Source organism: Gekko japonicus, unplaced genomic scaffold (genome assembly GCF_001447785.1).
Source record: "Gekko japonicus isolate JY-2015 unplaced genomic scaffold, Gekko_japonicus_V1.1 scaffold1355, whole genome shotgun sequence".
NCBI classification, from domain to species: domain Eukaryota; kingdom Metazoa; phylum Chordata; class Lepidosauria; order Squamata; family Gekkonidae; genus Gekko; species Gekko japonicus.
In genome coordinates, this window is record NW_015173170.1 from 266,925 (window position 1) to 285,244 (window position 18,320).

At 43.5% G+C, this 18,320-nt stretch overlaps 1 protein-coding gene across 1 annotated transcript in view; it reads right to left on the minus strand.

The window, feature by feature from the left end:
* DPY19L1 (dpy-19 like 1 (C. elegans)) overlaps nucleotides 1–18,320 on the minus strand; it is a 64,008-nt gene that overhangs the window by 11,348 nt on the left and 34,340 nt on the right. The window contains exons 12-18 of the mRNA XM_015422534.1: nucleotides 17,669–17,755; nucleotides 16,681–16,740; nucleotides 14,488–14,568; nucleotides 10,578–10,679; nucleotides 9,501–9,572; nucleotides 2,919–2,968; nucleotides 1,033–1,060 (exon numbers count right to left, since the gene is read on the minus strand). Of these exons, the coding sequence (XP_015278020.1) occupies nucleotides 1,033–1,060; nucleotides 2,919–2,968; nucleotides 9,501–9,572; nucleotides 10,578–10,679; nucleotides 14,488–14,568; nucleotides 16,681–16,740; nucleotides 17,669–17,755 (480 nt within the window). The remainder of the gene's footprint in view (nucleotides 1–1,032; nucleotides 1,061–2,918; nucleotides 2,969–9,500; nucleotides 9,573–10,577; nucleotides 10,680–14,487; nucleotides 14,569–16,680; nucleotides 16,741–17,668; nucleotides 17,756–18,320) is intronic.

Here is an 18,320-nt window from a genome sequence, read left to right on the forward strand (position 1 = left end):
GTGGAGAAAGATGGGGGAGAGGGGGAGGTAGAGCCCGAAGGCCAAGCTGAGGTAAATGGAACATTCCCCCCTCAGGAAAAATAAAGTTTTGGGGTTTTTTAGATGTTTGTTGGTAACAAGAAAGTAATAAGAAAAAGATAGAAAAACGAGGAAAAATCCAAAGAGCCATGAGGCAAATAGCCAAAAATAGTGAACCGATCAAACTGACGGAGAAAAGGTCTTTCCAACACGGCGGTAAGAAAGGAACTGGCGGGATGTCCGCGCCCACCCCTCTGGGCATGCGCGGTGGGGTTCCTGCGCATGCCCAAGATCTGGGCGCGAAAATCTGTTAAAGAGCTTGCTACAATGCCGATTGATCCAGCACGTGCGCACTGAATCCCATGGGTGTGAAGTACAGAGACCACGTCGAAGATCCAGTATTCTACTAGTCATTCATATAGCACTTCCAGTATTCAAAGTGCTTCATACACAATGTCATGTTGTAATCCCTATTAACAGGCCTGTGAGGGAAGCCAGTATTTTCATCTCTACATTATCTATACTTTGGGGGTGGGGCAAATCGAGAACATTCTGATTTATCTAGAGCCTACCGGTGAATTTTTTAACAGAGGCTATTATACTTTGGTCATATCATGAGGAGAAGAGGCACTGGAAAAAACAATAACACTAGGAAAAGCTGAAGGCGGCAGGAAAAAAGGAAGACCCAACATGAGACGGATTGACTCAATCAAGGAAGCCACAGCCCTCAGTCTGCAAGACCTGAGAATGGCTGTTAACAATAGAACATTTGCCCTCGCATTAATTCATAGGGTCACCATTAGTCAGAAGCAACTTGGCAGCACTTACCACACACACACACACACACACACACACGTTTGAACTGGAAATTTACAGTTCCTCTTAGCTACCCAGTTACACCACTGTTTATTTTAATATCACTCCATGTTTCTGTTTCTCACAGAAGACATATTTGCTAATTTACTTGGGGGAAAATCCCAGCATAAGCAAAGTCATGGAGAAAGAGATCCTTACCTCTCCACGAATAAAATGATCCTCCTGTCTGGACAAAGAAAGAAAATGCTACACATTGTTTATTGCACACAATAATCTATATTCAGCAATAAAAACAGTAAATTTTTACAAGTGTGAATTGGATCCCACTATCAGTAGATGCAAAGATCAGAGATTTTTCCTGTGTTCCCCTACCTCAGCAGTTGTTTCCAATTCTCAGAGCTATTGCTGGAAGTCTGCAACAGGGAGGGGATGCAACAGGGAGGGGATGTAAAGTCACCCTTTCCCTGCTCTTCCATCAGAAGAGACAGGGCACTTTCGTCCCCTTCCCCTCCTCACTGCAGCATCCAAGCCTACATGGATATTAGCCCACATGGGTCCTGTGACCCCAAGAATAAAGTACTCCATAGTTGGCAAGAATTGCTGGAAGGAGGGTATCATGGAAAAAATCTGCAACTGTCAGTGCGTTCCACTAACTGATCAAAGGAACCAACCCCAAGTCACCTGTTTACAAACTAAAATCAAATTATTTCAATATTTTGAATTTACTGGTTCTCTTTGATGTTTATAACACTACAATTGCTGTAACCATATTTACTTTGTAAACTTACTTTCACTAATCTACGTGTATATGTGTGCTGTGTTGGCAGCTGCTCCCAGAGCAACATTTTTAAAAATCTGCACAGGCAATCAAATCTCCAATACTCAATCAGAAGTCTTGCTGGGCAAAAGTCCTACCCGGCCCCACTCATTTCCTAAAAATACTTGGTGGGCACCAGAAAAGGTATCGGTGGGCACCATGGCACCCACAGGCACCACACAGGGAACCCCTGATCTAGAACATGCAAAAGTCACTTCAGAAAAGTGACTAAAGAAGCATGATTTCAAATGAACTGGTAAGCAATTAGAGTCCAATACAGAGATAAAGGTAAAGGTTCCCTTGCTCGAAAGCCAGTCGAATCCGACTCTAGAGTTGCGGTGCTCATCTCTGTTTCAAAGCCGAAGAGCCAGCGCTGTCTGAAGATGTTTCCGTGGTCATGTGGCCGGCATGACTAATCACCAAGGCGCATGGAATGCTGTTAGCTTCCCACCGAAGTGGTACCTATTTATCTACTTGCAATTTCTTGCTTTCGAACTGCTAGGTTGGCAGGAGCTGGAACTAGAGATGGGAGCTCACTCCATCATGCGGCACCCGGGTCTTGAACTGCTGAACTACTGACCTTCCACAGCCTGCAGTTCAGCGTCTTAACCACTTGAGCCACCGCAGCTCCTAATACAGAAATACCAATGAGTAGTTTGGGCTAAGAAAGTAGCAACACTGATTCCCCTAAAATGGGCAACTCTGAGCTTGTTAAGCACCTATTTCGATAAATTCCTCATCATTTAGCATCAAGCTTAATACTAATTGCATTCCATTCATAATGTGTAAATATCTACAACTATGATGATACAATTGTATGTTGTAATTTATCTTTCAACCTTAAAAACTAATAAAAAATAACAAAAAAACCCTTATTTTTAAAGTTGAATAATAAACATTCACATTTATTTAAAAGGCAATACATTCTTCTATATAACTGATTTTTAAGGATATTTCCTTTCTTTCAAAGTAATAAACAAATACCCCACAAAGAGAACGCAGAGCTTAACAGACTGGAAAACTCTTCATGCCGTACAAATGTCATAACATCTAGCTGTTTTCCAAGGTTTCTTAAAATTATGTTTCTCTTAACAGGCTTTGAAAGTGCTCAACCAGTCTATTTGGTGCCATTTGAAAGCCAAGTACTTATGCTCCTTAATTTAGCAAGAGCTGCTCACTTTTCTCAAAACTCTCATTCCTTTGTCCATATGCAAGTGTCCCTGTGACAAATGCTTGCAACATAGCCCTTAATACAAAATATATTTACCTTTCCATGTATTCCTCATTACATAGGATGGCTAATACATATTGATATGTCTGTGAATAATGAAAAAAAATTAAAAGACAGATTTCAGGTTTACAGAGGAAACAGGGTTGCACTTACCTGTAACTGCTGTTCATCGAGTGGTCTTCTGTGCAGGCAAACAAGGGATCTGCGCAGGCGCATGCCAGCCAACAGAGGAACTAGCAAGCTTCTTATAAGAATTTTCTAGACTCCCAAGAGTGCAGGTCCCCCCTCCCACTCACAGTGACTTCGCGCCCAAAAATCACGTGATGTGGGAGGGGCCAGCACTTGTCCCTCAAGTTCTCCTGGGCCGCCGGGTAAGAAAAAACACAGGCAACTGAATGTAGACCACAGCGGGGAAGGAGGGAGGGATGTGTGCCTGCACAGAAGACCACTCGATGAACAGCAGTTACAGGTAAGTGCAACCCTGTTTTCATCATCGTGGCTTCTGTGCAGTCCCACATGGGAGAATAGCAAGAAGAAGTATACCAACCGGAGGAGGGTGTGGGCTGATTCAGTGAAAAATTGATTGAAGTACTGCTCTCCCCACAGATGCCTCACTCCTCAAGTGGACATCCATAGCGTAGTGCTTCATGAAGGTCGATGGCATTGACCATGTTGCTGCTTTACAAACATCTTCCAGAGGCAGTGGCGCCATGAAGGCTGCAGAGGAGGCTTGAGCTCGAGTGGAATAAGCTGAGATGTCCAAGGGACAGGGAACCCCTGACTCCCCGTAGGCAGTTTTAATTGTGGAGACAATCCACCTAGAGATGGATTGTGCTGAGGCTTTTTTACCCTTATTGGGACCTCGGTAACAAACAAATTTATGTCGATGCGAAACGGTTGTGTTCTCTGTAGGTAAAAAAGGCCCGTCTCACATCTAGCGTGTGTAGACGTTGATCTGCGGCCGACTGCGGCTGTGGAAAAAAGGTGGGTAGGACAATATCCTGGCCCATGTGAAACCTAGAGACAACCTTAGGTAGGAAACCAATGTGTGTTCTAAGAACTACCTTATCATTATGAAACTTTAGATGAGGGTCACATGACAACGCCCCAAGTTCACTGACCCTCCGGGCAGAAGTGACCACCACTAAGAACACTGTTTTAAAGGAAACCCAGGACATGTCTGTAGTAACCAAGGGCTCAAATGGTTTATGGGTAAGCGCAGTAAGAACCAACAACAAACACCACTGTGGGGTTGGGTGTACAGCAGGAGGGTAAAGATTACACAAACCTTTTAAGAAACGTTTTGAGTCTTGCGCAGAGAAAACCGTGGAACCCTCTACCTCATCATTATAAGATGAAATAGCTGCCAAATAAACCTTAATGGACGAAGGCGACAAACCTTCGTCCTTCAACTTCAAAAGAAACTCAAATATCTTGGCCAGTGGACAAGACCTAGGCGCAAGACCCTGAGAAACAGTCCAAGTAGAGAATTTTGACCACTTCATAGTGTAAGATTTCCATGTAGACTGTTTTAGGGCCGATTCCATTACGAGAGACACCCTAGGATCCATATGTGTCATGGGAGTATCAGCCAAGCTGCAAGCTGAAGGTGGGTCAGTTCTTGGCGAAATCCCGCACTGTGCAGCGACACAGCCGGGACGCCTGAGAGAGTCCAATGAACTCCCCTGGACAGGTTCCAAAGCAGGGGAAACCATGTCCTTCTGGGCCAGAACGGGGCCACCAATATGCATGCTGACCTGTCCCTCTTCAATTTCGTTAACACCCTGGGGAGAAGCGCAATAGGAGGGAAGGCATAGAAGAGGGTGCCTGTCCACAGAAATTGGAAGGCATCCCCTAGGGACCTCGCCCCTACCCCAGCAATAGGCAGGGCATTTTGTACTGGCCTCCGAAGCAGAAGTCCACCGATGGGAAACCCCATCGTTGGAAAATAGGCTGCAGCGAGGGATATGGGAGGCACCACTGTGTGATGTGCTGACCTTCCCTGCTTAACCTGTCTGCCAAGACATTTTGGATGCCTGCAATGTGAATGGCCTGTATGTGTATGTGATGAGTTATGCCGAACCGCCAAAAGCGAGTGGCCTCGGTGTAGAGCCTCATGGAGCCAGTGCCTCCCTGTTTGTTTATGTAAAACATGGCTGTGGTGTTGTCCGTAGCCAAAAGCACCTGTCGCCCTCGAAGGAGGCCTGCAAAAGAACGGAGAGCTTGTTTAATAGCTCTGAGCTCCAATATGCTGATATGCAACGAGGCCTCTGACTCAGTCCAAAAGCCGTGTGCGGTAAACTTTCCGCAGTGCGCACCCCATCCTGTTAGGGAGGCATCCGTGAAGACCTGGACCGAATGAGATCGAGTGCCCAGTCTCATTCCAACAGTCAGGTGGCGGGTTGAGGACCACCAAGAAAGGGAGTGTACCACTGACCTAGGAACTGTCAGCCTTGTCCAAGGGGACTGAGTGAAGGGTGAATAGTGTCTAATAAACCAGTTCTGTAGTGAGCGGAAATTCAACCTAGCATGCGGTACCACCACTGTTGTGGAAGCCATGTGCCCCAGTAGAATCTGGAGATACCTAACAGACACAAATCTGTTGTGTGACATTCGTCATACCAGTCCTACCTATACGGCCCCTGTAAACAAACCTCAAGTACCTTCTGAAATCTGGATGTATTGAGATATGAAAATACGCATCTTTGAGATCAATAATAGCAAACCAGTCCCCACAAGGACAGCATCCTGAATCTAGAAACCGACACGAACTGATTAAGTTCCCGAAGGTCCAAGATGGGCCTTTTGCCCCCACCTTTTTTATCTATGGCAAAAAATCCCCAGCGGTCCCCATAGGAACCTATGAAACTGCCCCTTTCTCAATGAGGGATGTGAGTTCTTGTGAGGAACTCGGAAGCAGCAGTTCCAGTATGTTTCGGTGTTTGGTAAGGGGGCAAAGAGGCAAATCTCAAACAGTATCCATACTTTATTATTGATAACACCCATGAACTCTTAGTAATGGTACACCAGGAATCATAGAACCAGGACAATCTGTCCAAAAAGATGGGCCTTCCTGCTAGTCAGGGAGCCCCAGAACCTCTGGGCAGCTGGTCCCCTGGGAAAGATCTAAAGGTCTTATTCCTACCCCTATTCTGCCTTCACGACTGGGGTTGTTGAGGGAACGGCTGACGTGCCGTGTTTTGGAACTGCAGGTAGGGTTGATAAGGTGGTCTGTATCCCTGGTAGTGGGGATACTTAGAGGAACCATAGCGTGTACCAGACCGTTGCCAATACCTTTGTTTAGAAGGTTGTTGAGACGTTGAAGCAGAAATGCCCAACGTCTTGGCTTGCAGCTTGTATTTCCTCAATTTCTCTAAGACCTCATTGGTCTGGTCGCTAAACAATTCATGTCCCTCGAAGGGGAGATCTTCTAATTTTGACCTGGTATCAGGGAATAAAGTAGAGGCCCTGAGCCATTAGTGGCGTTGCATAACTAGGGCAGACGCCATCGCTCTGCCATGGCAATCCATGTTATCGGGGGCAGCATTTAGTTGCTGTTTGCCCAACGCCATTCCTTCTGTAAGCATAGCCCTGGCTAAAGGACGCTTGTCCTCCGGGAGGAGCTCTAGATATACAGCTACCTTCTCCCAGAGCAGCATTTGGTAACTGCTCATAATAGCGAAGTGATTAACCACTCGCAGACCAATGGCACACGAAGAATATATCTTACGCCCTACTGCATCTAGTTTCTTCCCCTCCTTGTCTGAGGGGAAAGTCTTTGAACCAGAACGCCCTTTAGCTGGCAGCACCTCAGCCATCATCGAATTAGCTTTAGGGTGCTGAAACAAAAAAGCACAGTCACTGTCCTTCACTCTGTAAAGATTTTCAAGCTTTCTGGAGGAAGCTGGAATGGATGCAGGCTGTGCCCAAGCAGACACGATGACCTCTTGGATTCCCAGAAGGAATGGGAGGGCAACAGGACCAGCTCCAAGATCAAAGAGAACCTTCATAAGAGGATCCTTTGTCTGAGGCTCCGTAGCTAAATACTCAAGGTTAAGAGCCTTCACCGTTCAAATGAGCAGTTCAGCATAGGGCATGTTGGTCTCATTCAGCAAAGAGGCGTGGAGGCAGGGATCTCAGCTCCAAGTCGCAGTCAGACGTTTTCCCAATCTCACCGTCTGAGTCCGAGAGCAACGAGTCATAGTCAAGTCGCTGCCGCTGCTTCTGTGGGCCTTGGAACTCGTCTCGCATTGAACAAGAGGCTGCATAGCACTGCCCAGGGAACGGGGGATCCCATGCACCCCAGTCCGCCGGCATCATCATGGGCACAGGGTACCACGGAGTCGAGTGCGCATGGCGGGAATTGCTAGAAGGGCACCTCGGCACCGAGGGAGTTAACAGCTCGATGTCAGAAGACGATTGGGAGAGGGAGTGACGCCTCGACGCCGAGAGCTCTGGCAGCGGAATGTTTGGCTGCAATGACGGCGTACGGCGCCGAGGGGAGCTTGGGCCCTTGTCACACTGCAAAGACTGGCAGCTCCCTGAGTCATGTCGCTCTCGATTCTTGCTGGTCGAAAGCGGCTCTGATCGGGGGTTTGGCGACAACGCAATTTCAGCAGCAGACGGTGCCGATCGCTTTCTCGTCCGCGAACGCGGGGGGTGCTTCAGACGAGGAAGTCCCCGCACTGTGGAGGGTGACACAAAGGCTTGTTCCTCGAATTATTTAGAGGTGAACCCAGAGTCAAGTTTTTAGTCTTTTTAGACTTTTTTCTCGGGGGTTCAGAAAGCGCCCTGGATTCCTCGTCAGTCACTGGATTCAGGGTAGGCGCGGAGAGGACCGAGGAAGGCTTTTCAGATACAGGGGCTTTCTCTGATGGAGCATCTAAGGTGCCCTGAAGAGCCTGCTCCCAGAGGGCAGCTTTAAGGTGCGCTGTTCTGCCCTCTCTCATCTTCGGTGTCAAGCTGTGACAAGCCCGGCAAGTGCCGGTATTATGGCCCTCCCCTAGGCACAGGAGACAGGAGGAGTGTTCGTCCATCTGGGCCATTTTCGCTCCGCACTGCTCACACTTTTTGAAAAGCGGCATTACAGCTCTGAAAAGTTTCCCTCACAGGACGTCTAAAGAAGCTATTACTTTCAAGTCCTCTCTCACCGGCGGCAAAAAGAGAACTGAGGGACGAGCCCCTCCCACATCACTGAGGGAACTGAGCCCCTCCCACATCACATGATTTTTGGGCGCGAAGTCACTGTGAGTGGGAGGGGGGACCTGCACTCTTGGGAGTCTAGAAAATTCTTATAAGAAGCTTACTAGTTCCTCTCCGTTGGCTGGCCTGCGCCTGCGCAGATCCCATGTGGGACTGCACAGAAGCCACGATGATGAAAAGGCTAATATACATAAATAGGCAACACCATTTTGTCAACAGACGTTTCAACAAAACCAAATTAGTCTGATGTTCTCTGAACTGTGTTCTAAGTTTCCAATAAAGTCTATACAACTGAATCTGCCTCTATACTGTGTACCAAACAAAAGTGGCTCAAAGGTCTATTGATAAATACAATTCCCAGCCTTTGTCTTCACTTAAGTACTTAAATATGTTGTTATTTTTAAAGTGGTTCTCCCTTATGGTTCAGCTTATGTGCGCTACAATTCCCCTTTTGTAACTCTGCAAAAAAGAAGAGGTCACATCTTGATCATATGATGACCACCTATCTCTAATATAAATCTGTGAATTGCCACCTTTAGTGACCATGTATGGCAAATGAAGTGACCTACTGTGATGGACCGTCAAGGGTTAATGCCTCACAGAGTCCGAGACCCTTTGAGTGACAGGCAGTTCAAATGGAATTCTATGGAGAGCGTCAGTTAAGAAATGACAGTTGATGAAGAGACAGTTTAGCCCTGACTGTGGACTGGGAAAGTGGTAGGAGAGGGTGGATCAGTGAGGTGGATTCAAGCTGAAAACAGAAATTGCCTTTGAGAAATAATCCCTGCCCAGTGAAAAGGGAAATAGCTCTGCAAAGAGGAATGATACCTGGTCTGTGTAGAGAGAAGGATTTGGGGAACTGTGTGACAGTTCCAACATTGGCTTCTCTTATGTTCTTAACTTTGTTGTTATGTTCCTGCCTTCTAAACTGGAATTGCCAGTGAAACTCAAAAACCAATGCTTGAAAGTTAAAACAGAAATGGAAAAGAAAGCCTCTCTCCTCAGAGTTTCAAAGATCTTGTTGAAAAGCAAAAACACTTACTTATTGGCAACATATTATCTGGATCAAGTATGATTACAAAGTTGCCTCAGTTTTTATTATTGGTTCACTTCATACATCCTACCCCTGATTCCACCTGACCTTTTCCCCTCCAAGTTAATTAAAATATTTTATTTTGAACTTTTAAAAGCCTCTCATGTGCCATCACCAAAGTAGAATATAAGCAGGTTATTTTGTATCTTCCTTCAAGTGCCTGGGCTGGGCCAGCATCAAATATATAATAACGTGACAGGGTGAGACAGCCATAGACCAACAAATAAGAAGAAAATAGATATAGGGGCTGCTCAGCAAGAAAGAAGAAACAAAGGGAAAATCCTGTGTGTGAGGGAGGTAAAAGGGCAAATCACAATACCTACCTTCAGTGAAATTGCTAAAAAAATTGCAAGAACTACTGGAAGCAGCAATGTCTTCATATACCTCACTGGAGTCTGAAATGAAAAATTTTAACTGGTGATAATTATGTACAGTAACGTTCCCATATAATTATACACTATTTTCTTCTGAGATGCTGGACATTCACCTTAGACAAGCCACTTTCTTATTGTATCTTCCCTAACACCTTCTGTTCTCTCCTGTATGCTTCTCCCCTTCCCTTTTCTTATTTCTACTTGCCAAACATAATTCTATAGACTGTAAATGTTACACATTTGTCTGAATATTGAATATGAACAATTTGTAAAACCTGCACAAAGAAGCCACTGTGCAACTTTGTAATACTCCATGTAGCAGACTGCACTATTTCAAAACACCGGAGCTATTACATCTATGTGTCCCATACTAATGCAAGGGACTTATATCAACAAAGCATGAGGAGAGGAGGCAGCTGATATGACTCAGTGATATCCAGAGTAAAGTGCTACCTGTGATCTGCCCTGCTTGATAAGTTACATCAATCAAAAAGGTGAAGAAGGGAAGTGGTGAGGAGGTTAAGAAACCCCAAGCACAAAATCTTACTTCCATGTACTTGATGCCCTATATTCCTGCATCCACTGTCCTACTATTGGTGGTGGTGTAAAGTACCATCAAGTCAAAGCAGACTTATGGTGACCTGTATGGTTTTCAAGGCAAGACACTAACAGAGGTGGTTTGCCATTGCCTGCCTCTGCATCAGAACCCTGGACTTCCTTGGTAGTTTTCCATCCAAGTACCAACCAGGTTTTAATGAACATTTCAGTGTATATTATATTTGACATATAAACAGGATACAGTGGTTAATAGGCAGAAACCAAATCCACAGTCTATCACCATCAATGTTTATGCTATACCTATAAAATAGATACTGAAATGCTTTATATTCCAACCACACTTAAAGCTATCTAACATTACAACCTGACACAGGTATCTAACCTCACTTACAGGTATTGAACACTGGTTCTGACAATTAAAACTTAAGAGCCGTTTAAAAACTGAACAGGATTTTCTCTCTAGATTACCTCTTTCTCCATGAAATCAAACTCTAAAGCACAAGTGTACATTGATGTATCGAAATCCTTATAACCAATAAGTTTTGCTTTCAACAGGTTGCTTATATGAGCCTGATAAAAAATGATAGAGAAAATATTCATTAAAGAAATCATCTCAGGAATTTAAATATATTCAGATACATTCTACACTACGTAAATGGAAATTAGTTATCACAAAAAGTCATGGAAATGTACAAGGAAAAGGACCATTTAATTTAAGCACACAATATGGAAGATACCAGGCTATGGATAGTGTTGTACTTTGCTGTATTTCAGAGCACTTCCTGTGGAATAATAAAATCAGCCATTCTTAAGGTTCAGGGAGCAGAGATATCAACTTATTCAACTTATTCTAACAGCTATGCGCTCAAATTTCATGCTAAGATTTTTTTTTGCATATAGTTCCTTAAATTGGCATATTTTAATCCATTCCAATAATAAAATAATTCCAGACATGAAATTGTGGCTGATTGTTTAGCAACAAATATGCCTCAGTTTCAATTGTTTTGCATAAACACTTCAGTTTTAGGATATGTTTGAAACAGTGACAATAGCCATCTCAAGCAGCAAAAGACTTTTCTTTTGTTTATTAGATGTGCAGTTGTATTATTACATTGCTTGGACTGCCAGCCAACAAATATAGGCTAAAGTGGAATATATATGTTAGATAAGTGCATTTTAAAACAAAATTATTTAAAGAAGGCATCTAATCCTAATTATATATCACCAGGGCAACACTCCCCACCAGAGATATAGCAAGTTTCCTCATCAGTGTACTCATGACTTGTAATATCAATAATACATTCATTAAGAGATTTCCGGTTTTGGCAATTCGCTGGATGGGTGTGCTCACATCGTGCTCTGATGTGAGTGTCCCAAATCGCGGCAAATAGGAAGGGGTGTGGATGTTTCCATGCCCCCCTAGAGCCCCTGCAGGGGGTTCACAGCCTGGGGTGCCTCTTCTGAGGCGATGGCCAAGGAATTGAGGCTCCCCTTTACCCCAATAGGTCCCGCTGCCACGAGGCCATTATAGCATTTAGAAGCGCATGCCCGACGAGGCGAGCAAGTGATCCTGCGATCCAAAGCTCTTCCTACTTCGAAAAAACCCCGTCGGAATGAACTGTGAGTTAATCGAAGCCCCGATGAGCTAGTCAAATGTTAAAGCGGAGAACCGACCACAAGCCCCAAATTCCTATGGTGGGAGGGGAAGAAAAGAAAAGCGGTTTCTAAGTGATAATTTGGAGGCAAGAGACGGTTCTAAATAGAAAAGCTTCAATCTAGCCAAAAGGGGTACAAAATAGCTCAACATGGAAAGAAAGAAATAGACTTACAGGCTTCTCAAACTAACTTTATTCTTGTGTAAACAATGTTGACCAGAGGAGACAAGATGGCGAAAAAGCTAAGACCATCTCCAGGAAGTGCCGGTTCAGTGACCTCAGCCCATAAACCAGAAGCAGTCACTGACTTCCCAAACATGATGGCCACGGCGTTGCGCCCTCTGCTGGACCAGATGACTAATGTCAATAGCAAATTAGACTGCCTCCAGAAGCAAATGATGGACACAGCCAAGAAGACAGATGAGATGAATAAAGCAATGAAACAAGTTGACGATAAGGCGAATGCTATCAAATAGTGACTGGAGGAAGTGGAAAAAGAAAGGATCTCCGATAAAGAACAATTGTTACAGCTACAAATGGAAAAATCATCATACGTCCTGCGATTCCAGGGTATCCCAGAACAACAAGGGGAGAATTTAAAAGAACTTTTGAGCGATGCATTGGCACCAATGGCAGATTTAAAATCAGATTCACTACAAAGCGATATGGATATGGTTTATCAGACCTATCTGGATTTTATCAAGAAAAATAAACTGCCTGGTGAAATATTTGTTAAATTCTCCAAAAGATCAACCAGAGATGCAATTTTAAAAGTGACAAATGGGAAACCAAAGGCGAAGAAGTGAAGATTTTAAAAGACATTCTATTTGAAATCTGCAAGAGGAGACGACAATACAAAAATCTAACTGCTTTTCTGCATAAGAACTCCACTCCCTTCAGATGAATATTTCCAGAAAGACTTATCTTCAACTACAATGGAAAGAAAGAGAAGATAGATTCTGTCCAAAAAGCAAAAATGTTCCAGGATCAGCAACAATCCACATTTAAAGTCCAAGAGAAAGCAGGAGCCACTGTACAAACAGAGGAAAAGAGCAATCATGACTCAGAAGCCAATGAAATTATTTTTGGCAGCTCTGCAGAAGAGTCCAATTCTGAAAAAGGAGCAGTGGTTCCAAAAACACCTAAAGTCCAATTGAAATTTGATAAAGCTAAACACAGGAAATAGTGACTTTATCGAAATCCTGAAAGTCCATGAGTGCCTTAAGTTTCTATGATGTATCCAATAAGGCTAAAAGGGTTTGAGTTAGTCTTAGTGAAATAAGAAAACCAGTATCATTCTATTATATGTTTGTAATCTGATAATAGTAGGAATGACTAATCAGTAATTCATATATATTATTATCCTTGCTATATCTCTTGTTTTATTAGTGTTAGTACCCCTTATATCCCTTTCCTTTGTAGTGTGTAGTAGAAAAGCAATAATTTTTTAAAAATAATACATTCGTTAAAAAAAAGTTTACATTTAGACCAAATTATTATTATAACCACTTGATTAAATGCACCAGATTCACATGCCCAGGAAAAGATAAAGAAAATACTGAGTGTTTGAAAGTCAGAAACCAGAAAAAAATAATACCACTTTAGTTTTTACTACATTTTTACTCAAAAATCGCAAAACTGGAAAACAATCTGTTGTCTGTTTTTACTGTGTGACAGTTTCAATCCACAGCAATTAAAATAGCAAAAATCTTTTAAAAACTAGCAGCCCAAATTCTATTATATTCAGTGTATCTAGGATCCAATCTCAGTAAACATTTCACATAATATCCAATTTGAATCTCTCCTTATATATAATTCTGTTTTGGGGTGACCCTTTCCTGAACGTTCCACACGCTCCCTCAGCATTTGACTCCATGACCTGTCACTCCGACGGGGTGCCAATCCAATGGCTGCGTTGTTGGAGTCCCGCCCACAGAAGTGGCGACCAGTGTCTCGGCCTCAGTGTCGTATGAGGCGATGGGTTGGACGGACGCTCGGCGGGCGGAAGCTGAGAAGGCTGAGGCCTGCATCGCCATTGGTCGCAACGACTCTTCCTGCGCAGGCAGTGGCAGTTGCCACGAGCAGCTGTTCAGGGGAATGGGGCATCAGCGGCCATGCACAAGGCCCGGCGGAGCAGCCAGTGGCACCTCAGGTCTCCCCTCCACTGCAATGGATGAGCCCCCGGCCGAAGCGGGGCACTTCCTCACCGCTCTGAGCCAGGGAAATGAAGCCGAGTGCTGGCCCGCCCCACTGGAGGAGAGCGCCGGGGAGGCACCGCTCGACCAGCTGGACACCTGTGGCCCAGACAGCCAGTGGTTGCACAGCCAGCAGCCCAAGCTCTTGCCCTGCCTCCAATCGCTGTGCCGCCACTGCCTGCCTGCACCTCGCCGCTACCTGCTGTCTCTGCCCGCCGCCCCTTCCCCCAGCAAAGATGCACTGCTGCTGCAGGTGCTCCCTCAGCCGGCCCCATCCTCACCTGTTGCCACGCCTCCCTGCGAGCTCAGTGAGTTGCCAGTGGGCAGAGGAGGGCTGCCATTTGGCGGGGAGGCCGAGGCTGACATCTTTCTAGAGCTCATTGTATTGATTTCACAACGGACTTTGCTACTAGTTTGTAATAATATATGAAATCACTTAAACAAGGCTACATAAAATATAAAAGTACTTAGAACAAGGTTGTTAAGAATATGAGGGTAACCATATGAAACCATGACATTTTGACTTACATCATCAGATATTCCAAGTATCAGACACATCAACCACTTCAAGACAATTGTTCCAAATACCCAAGCGAATCCTTTAACAGCCTGTGAAATGAAGGATACTTTTAGACTGAAGAATCAAAGAAATATAAGAAGCACCCAATGTGAAAGAAAGATTACAAAGATTGTTACCAGTTTACATGATATATTGCACAGAAGCCTCAGTGTTATAATATTTGCAAATATAGGGAGAGGAGGTCCTTCAAACAATCCCAGGTCATTTTTAAATTTATATTATTTATAGTCCACTTTTCTCACAGGGACTCAAGGCAGATTACACATAGGGAGTCAGTACAATCAATCAAGGGGACATTCACTAAACAAAGCATTAGGATTGAAGAAGTCTGGGACCATCTAGAAAGAACTGAAACTTAGTATAAGCATTAACGGGACACATTAAGTGGCAAAATTACATAGTAGATCCTACTTATTGTAAGCTATACACAGCAGTACAGACCACAGTCCCTAACCATTTAGCCAAGTAAACTTGTAAATAATTTTGTACAATGTAGCCCTATTACCTGTGCAGAAAAGCCCTCTTGAATAATTTAGTTTTGCATAGTCTGGAGAATACCAGGAAAGTGTGAGCCTTCTTGACCTCCTCGGGCAGGCCATTTCATAAGGTGGGAGCCACAATGGAGAAAGCATGTGTATGGGCAGTTGTTGATTTCACCCATTTGCAGGTTGGCACCTGTAGCAGCCCCTGCTGACATAAGCAAAGCTGTTGTGGCAGAGCATAGGGGAAGAGGTGGTCCTGCAGATAAGATGGACCAAGGCTATGAAGGGGGTTCTATGTGATAGCGAATACCTTAAATTAAGCACGGTAACAAATGCACAGCCTATGGAGTGTGTGCAGAATGGGAGCTATATACATACTCTGTCTAGCTCCTTTTAACTGCCAAGCTGTGGCAACCTGCACCATCTGGAGTTTCTAAACAGATTTTGAGTGGAGACTAATGTACAGTACATTACAGTATTCTTGATGTTATTGTGGCATGGATCCAGATGACTAGGATCAGTCATATCAAGATAAGGGGCTATCTTTAGGCTGAGTTGGTAGAAAGTGGTTTCTTGCAGCTCCTTTAACTTGCTTCTCCAGTAATAAAGTTGGATCCAATATGACCCCTAAATCAGCAAGGATCAGTTGAACTCCATCAAAAACAGGGAAAGCAATGTCCTTCAAGATCTCAGCCTTCTAACCAGTACTACCTATGTCTTTTCAGGTCATGAAAAGCTTTAAACAAAAGCACCAGTACTTTTGAATTGGACCTGGAAAAAAATAGGCAGCCAATGAAAGGACCTCAAAATAGGAGTAATATGGTGCTGACAAACAGCCCCTGATTGCAAATAGGCTGTTGCATTTTGCACCAGCTGAAATTTATGAATCATTCTTCAAGGACAGTCCTATGAAAAGCCCATTACCAGCAATCCAAGCTTGAGGTTCCCAAAGCATGGATCAGTGATGAATCTTTAGCAAGCAGGCAGTCAGCTTCCTAACTAAATGAGCCAGGGATAAAATGCTGCCATAGTCACATGTTTTGCTAACAAGTGGCTTTATGGAATGGAAAGATAAGGTTTGGATCCACCCATTGCATTTATATCCCATCTTTTGGCCTGCAACAAGTCCTGACAGTGGGTGATGATACAAGAAGAGAAGAGAGAAGAAGAGATTGGATTTACACCCCGCCCTTCTCTACCCAAAGGAGTCTCAGAGTGGTTTACAATCTCCTTCCCCTCCCCACAACAGACACCCTGTGAGGTAGGGGGGGCTGAGATAACTCTTCTGAGAACTGCTCCTGAGAGAACAGCTCTGAAAGAACTTTTAACTGATCCAAGGTCACACCAGCAGCTGCATGTGAAGTAGTGGGGTATCAAACCCGGTTCTCCCAGATTACAGTCCACACTCCTAACCACTACACCAAACTGGCTCTCAACAATAACCAGCCACCTGAGATAGCAATAAAAACAAGCACAATGTCAGCAGAATGCAAATTCTTTATCTCCATTTCAGAGTCCTAAAGTCCTGGCAGAAGAGAAAGGGCTTTACTTATGAACAACCCTTGGGATGTTTAAAACTGTGGTCACTTTTTGAAGTTAATATTTCTTGAAAACATTAACTCTAGTAATATTAGTATCACATGATATGTCAATCCTTACCCACAAAGGTATGTCTTTTCTATATGTTTTCAAGTATTTAGGACCCAGTTCAAGAATACCCTGAAACAAAATTGTTTATTAGTACTTTGACGTCTACAAGATTTATACAGTATTTCCCTGAATTGTAGTCCAGAAGGATGAAACTGATGGGGGGGGGGGCGCGGAATCACCAACATTGTCAGCCAAAACTGATGAATTTAGTGCACACTGTATGTATACAGAGCACTGACATTTTTTATTACTGGTTTCCATATGCAGAGATGGAACCACCCTACTACCAGCTATGTATGAATCTCTTGTCTGATGGTGTGACCTATTTGCATGTCACATCAGCACCTGGCAGAGCCAACACAGGATTAGTTTCTAATGTATAAAAACAATGACAATGGAAGACAGCAATGGAAATAAGGGGTGGCCAAAGCATACTTAAAAACCAATTTAGCCAGCTCATAAAGAAGAAGCAGGACATTCCTCTACATTGTTTAGTTTGCCTTCTTTAACAATACTACTGGCATTTGTCTTTAAGTTCCACATAAGGAATGAAACACTACACAATATTAATAATGGTTTTTATTAATAAACATACTCCCTTTCTTAAGACTGACGATATTGAGAAAATACAAAGATGAAGCCTGAATATTGTTTAGACTTCGTTCTAATTCATTCTAGCTAGCTGCACTGATCCAGAATTCTGATGTAATGCTCCCAAGGACAAAAGTTCTTCTCCATATTAGGGACAGCTCTGGATGCACAGACACATGGTGTGCCCAGAATTTCTTTCCAATTAGCAGTGAATAGGGCATGCTCATAAGGAGCTCCATATATTTCCTGGAGACTCAGCCATCCCAGTTTTCCTTCCCCCACCAAGCATAGGAGCTACATACCTTGCAAACTATCTGAACTGTTCTTTCTAGGTATCTTGTACATTATTGTGGTAATCCAATATAGTAAAATCAATGTTTTCTTGAATACTTCTTTATGAACTTACCCAGCTAACTACTAAAGAGGAAGCATAAAAGGATGTCAGCAACATAGAGTTTCCGAACATCAAGAAAAAACAGGCTCCAAGAGATGCCTAAAATGATATAAAAGGTATCTAAATACTCAACTCAACTCCAAAGACTTTTATTGGCATATACATGAAGATACAGTAATCTAAATATAAAATAGTGCATAGTAAAATTAGAATTGCCAGATAGGATCATAATAAGAGTAGCATCATAATAAAACCTAATTCATAGTATCACTTATTGGCCGTGAGACCATGGCACTGCAAAGAAACTTTGCTACTATTTCAGTTATTTCTGTATCTGGATTATCAAGCAAGAAAAGGAGCTTAAAATCAACAGGGGTCTCTAAAAATTGGGCTAATATGGGATACAGAAGATCCCGACGGGATGCCAGATAGAGAGGGCACTGGAGGAGAACATGGGCAACAGTTTCAACACAGTCCTTCATACAAAGAGGTATCTAAATAAAGAATCCTTTTTAATGCAGTGTTTAAGCTAACAATGATTTTGTCATAGAGACACTCTGAAACATTAGATTTTTATGGAATATTCTCACAAAATAAAGGTGTTACCTTACGATAGTTTTATTTCATTTGCAAAGTCTTGGTTTTCATCAATAATCTACAGGAT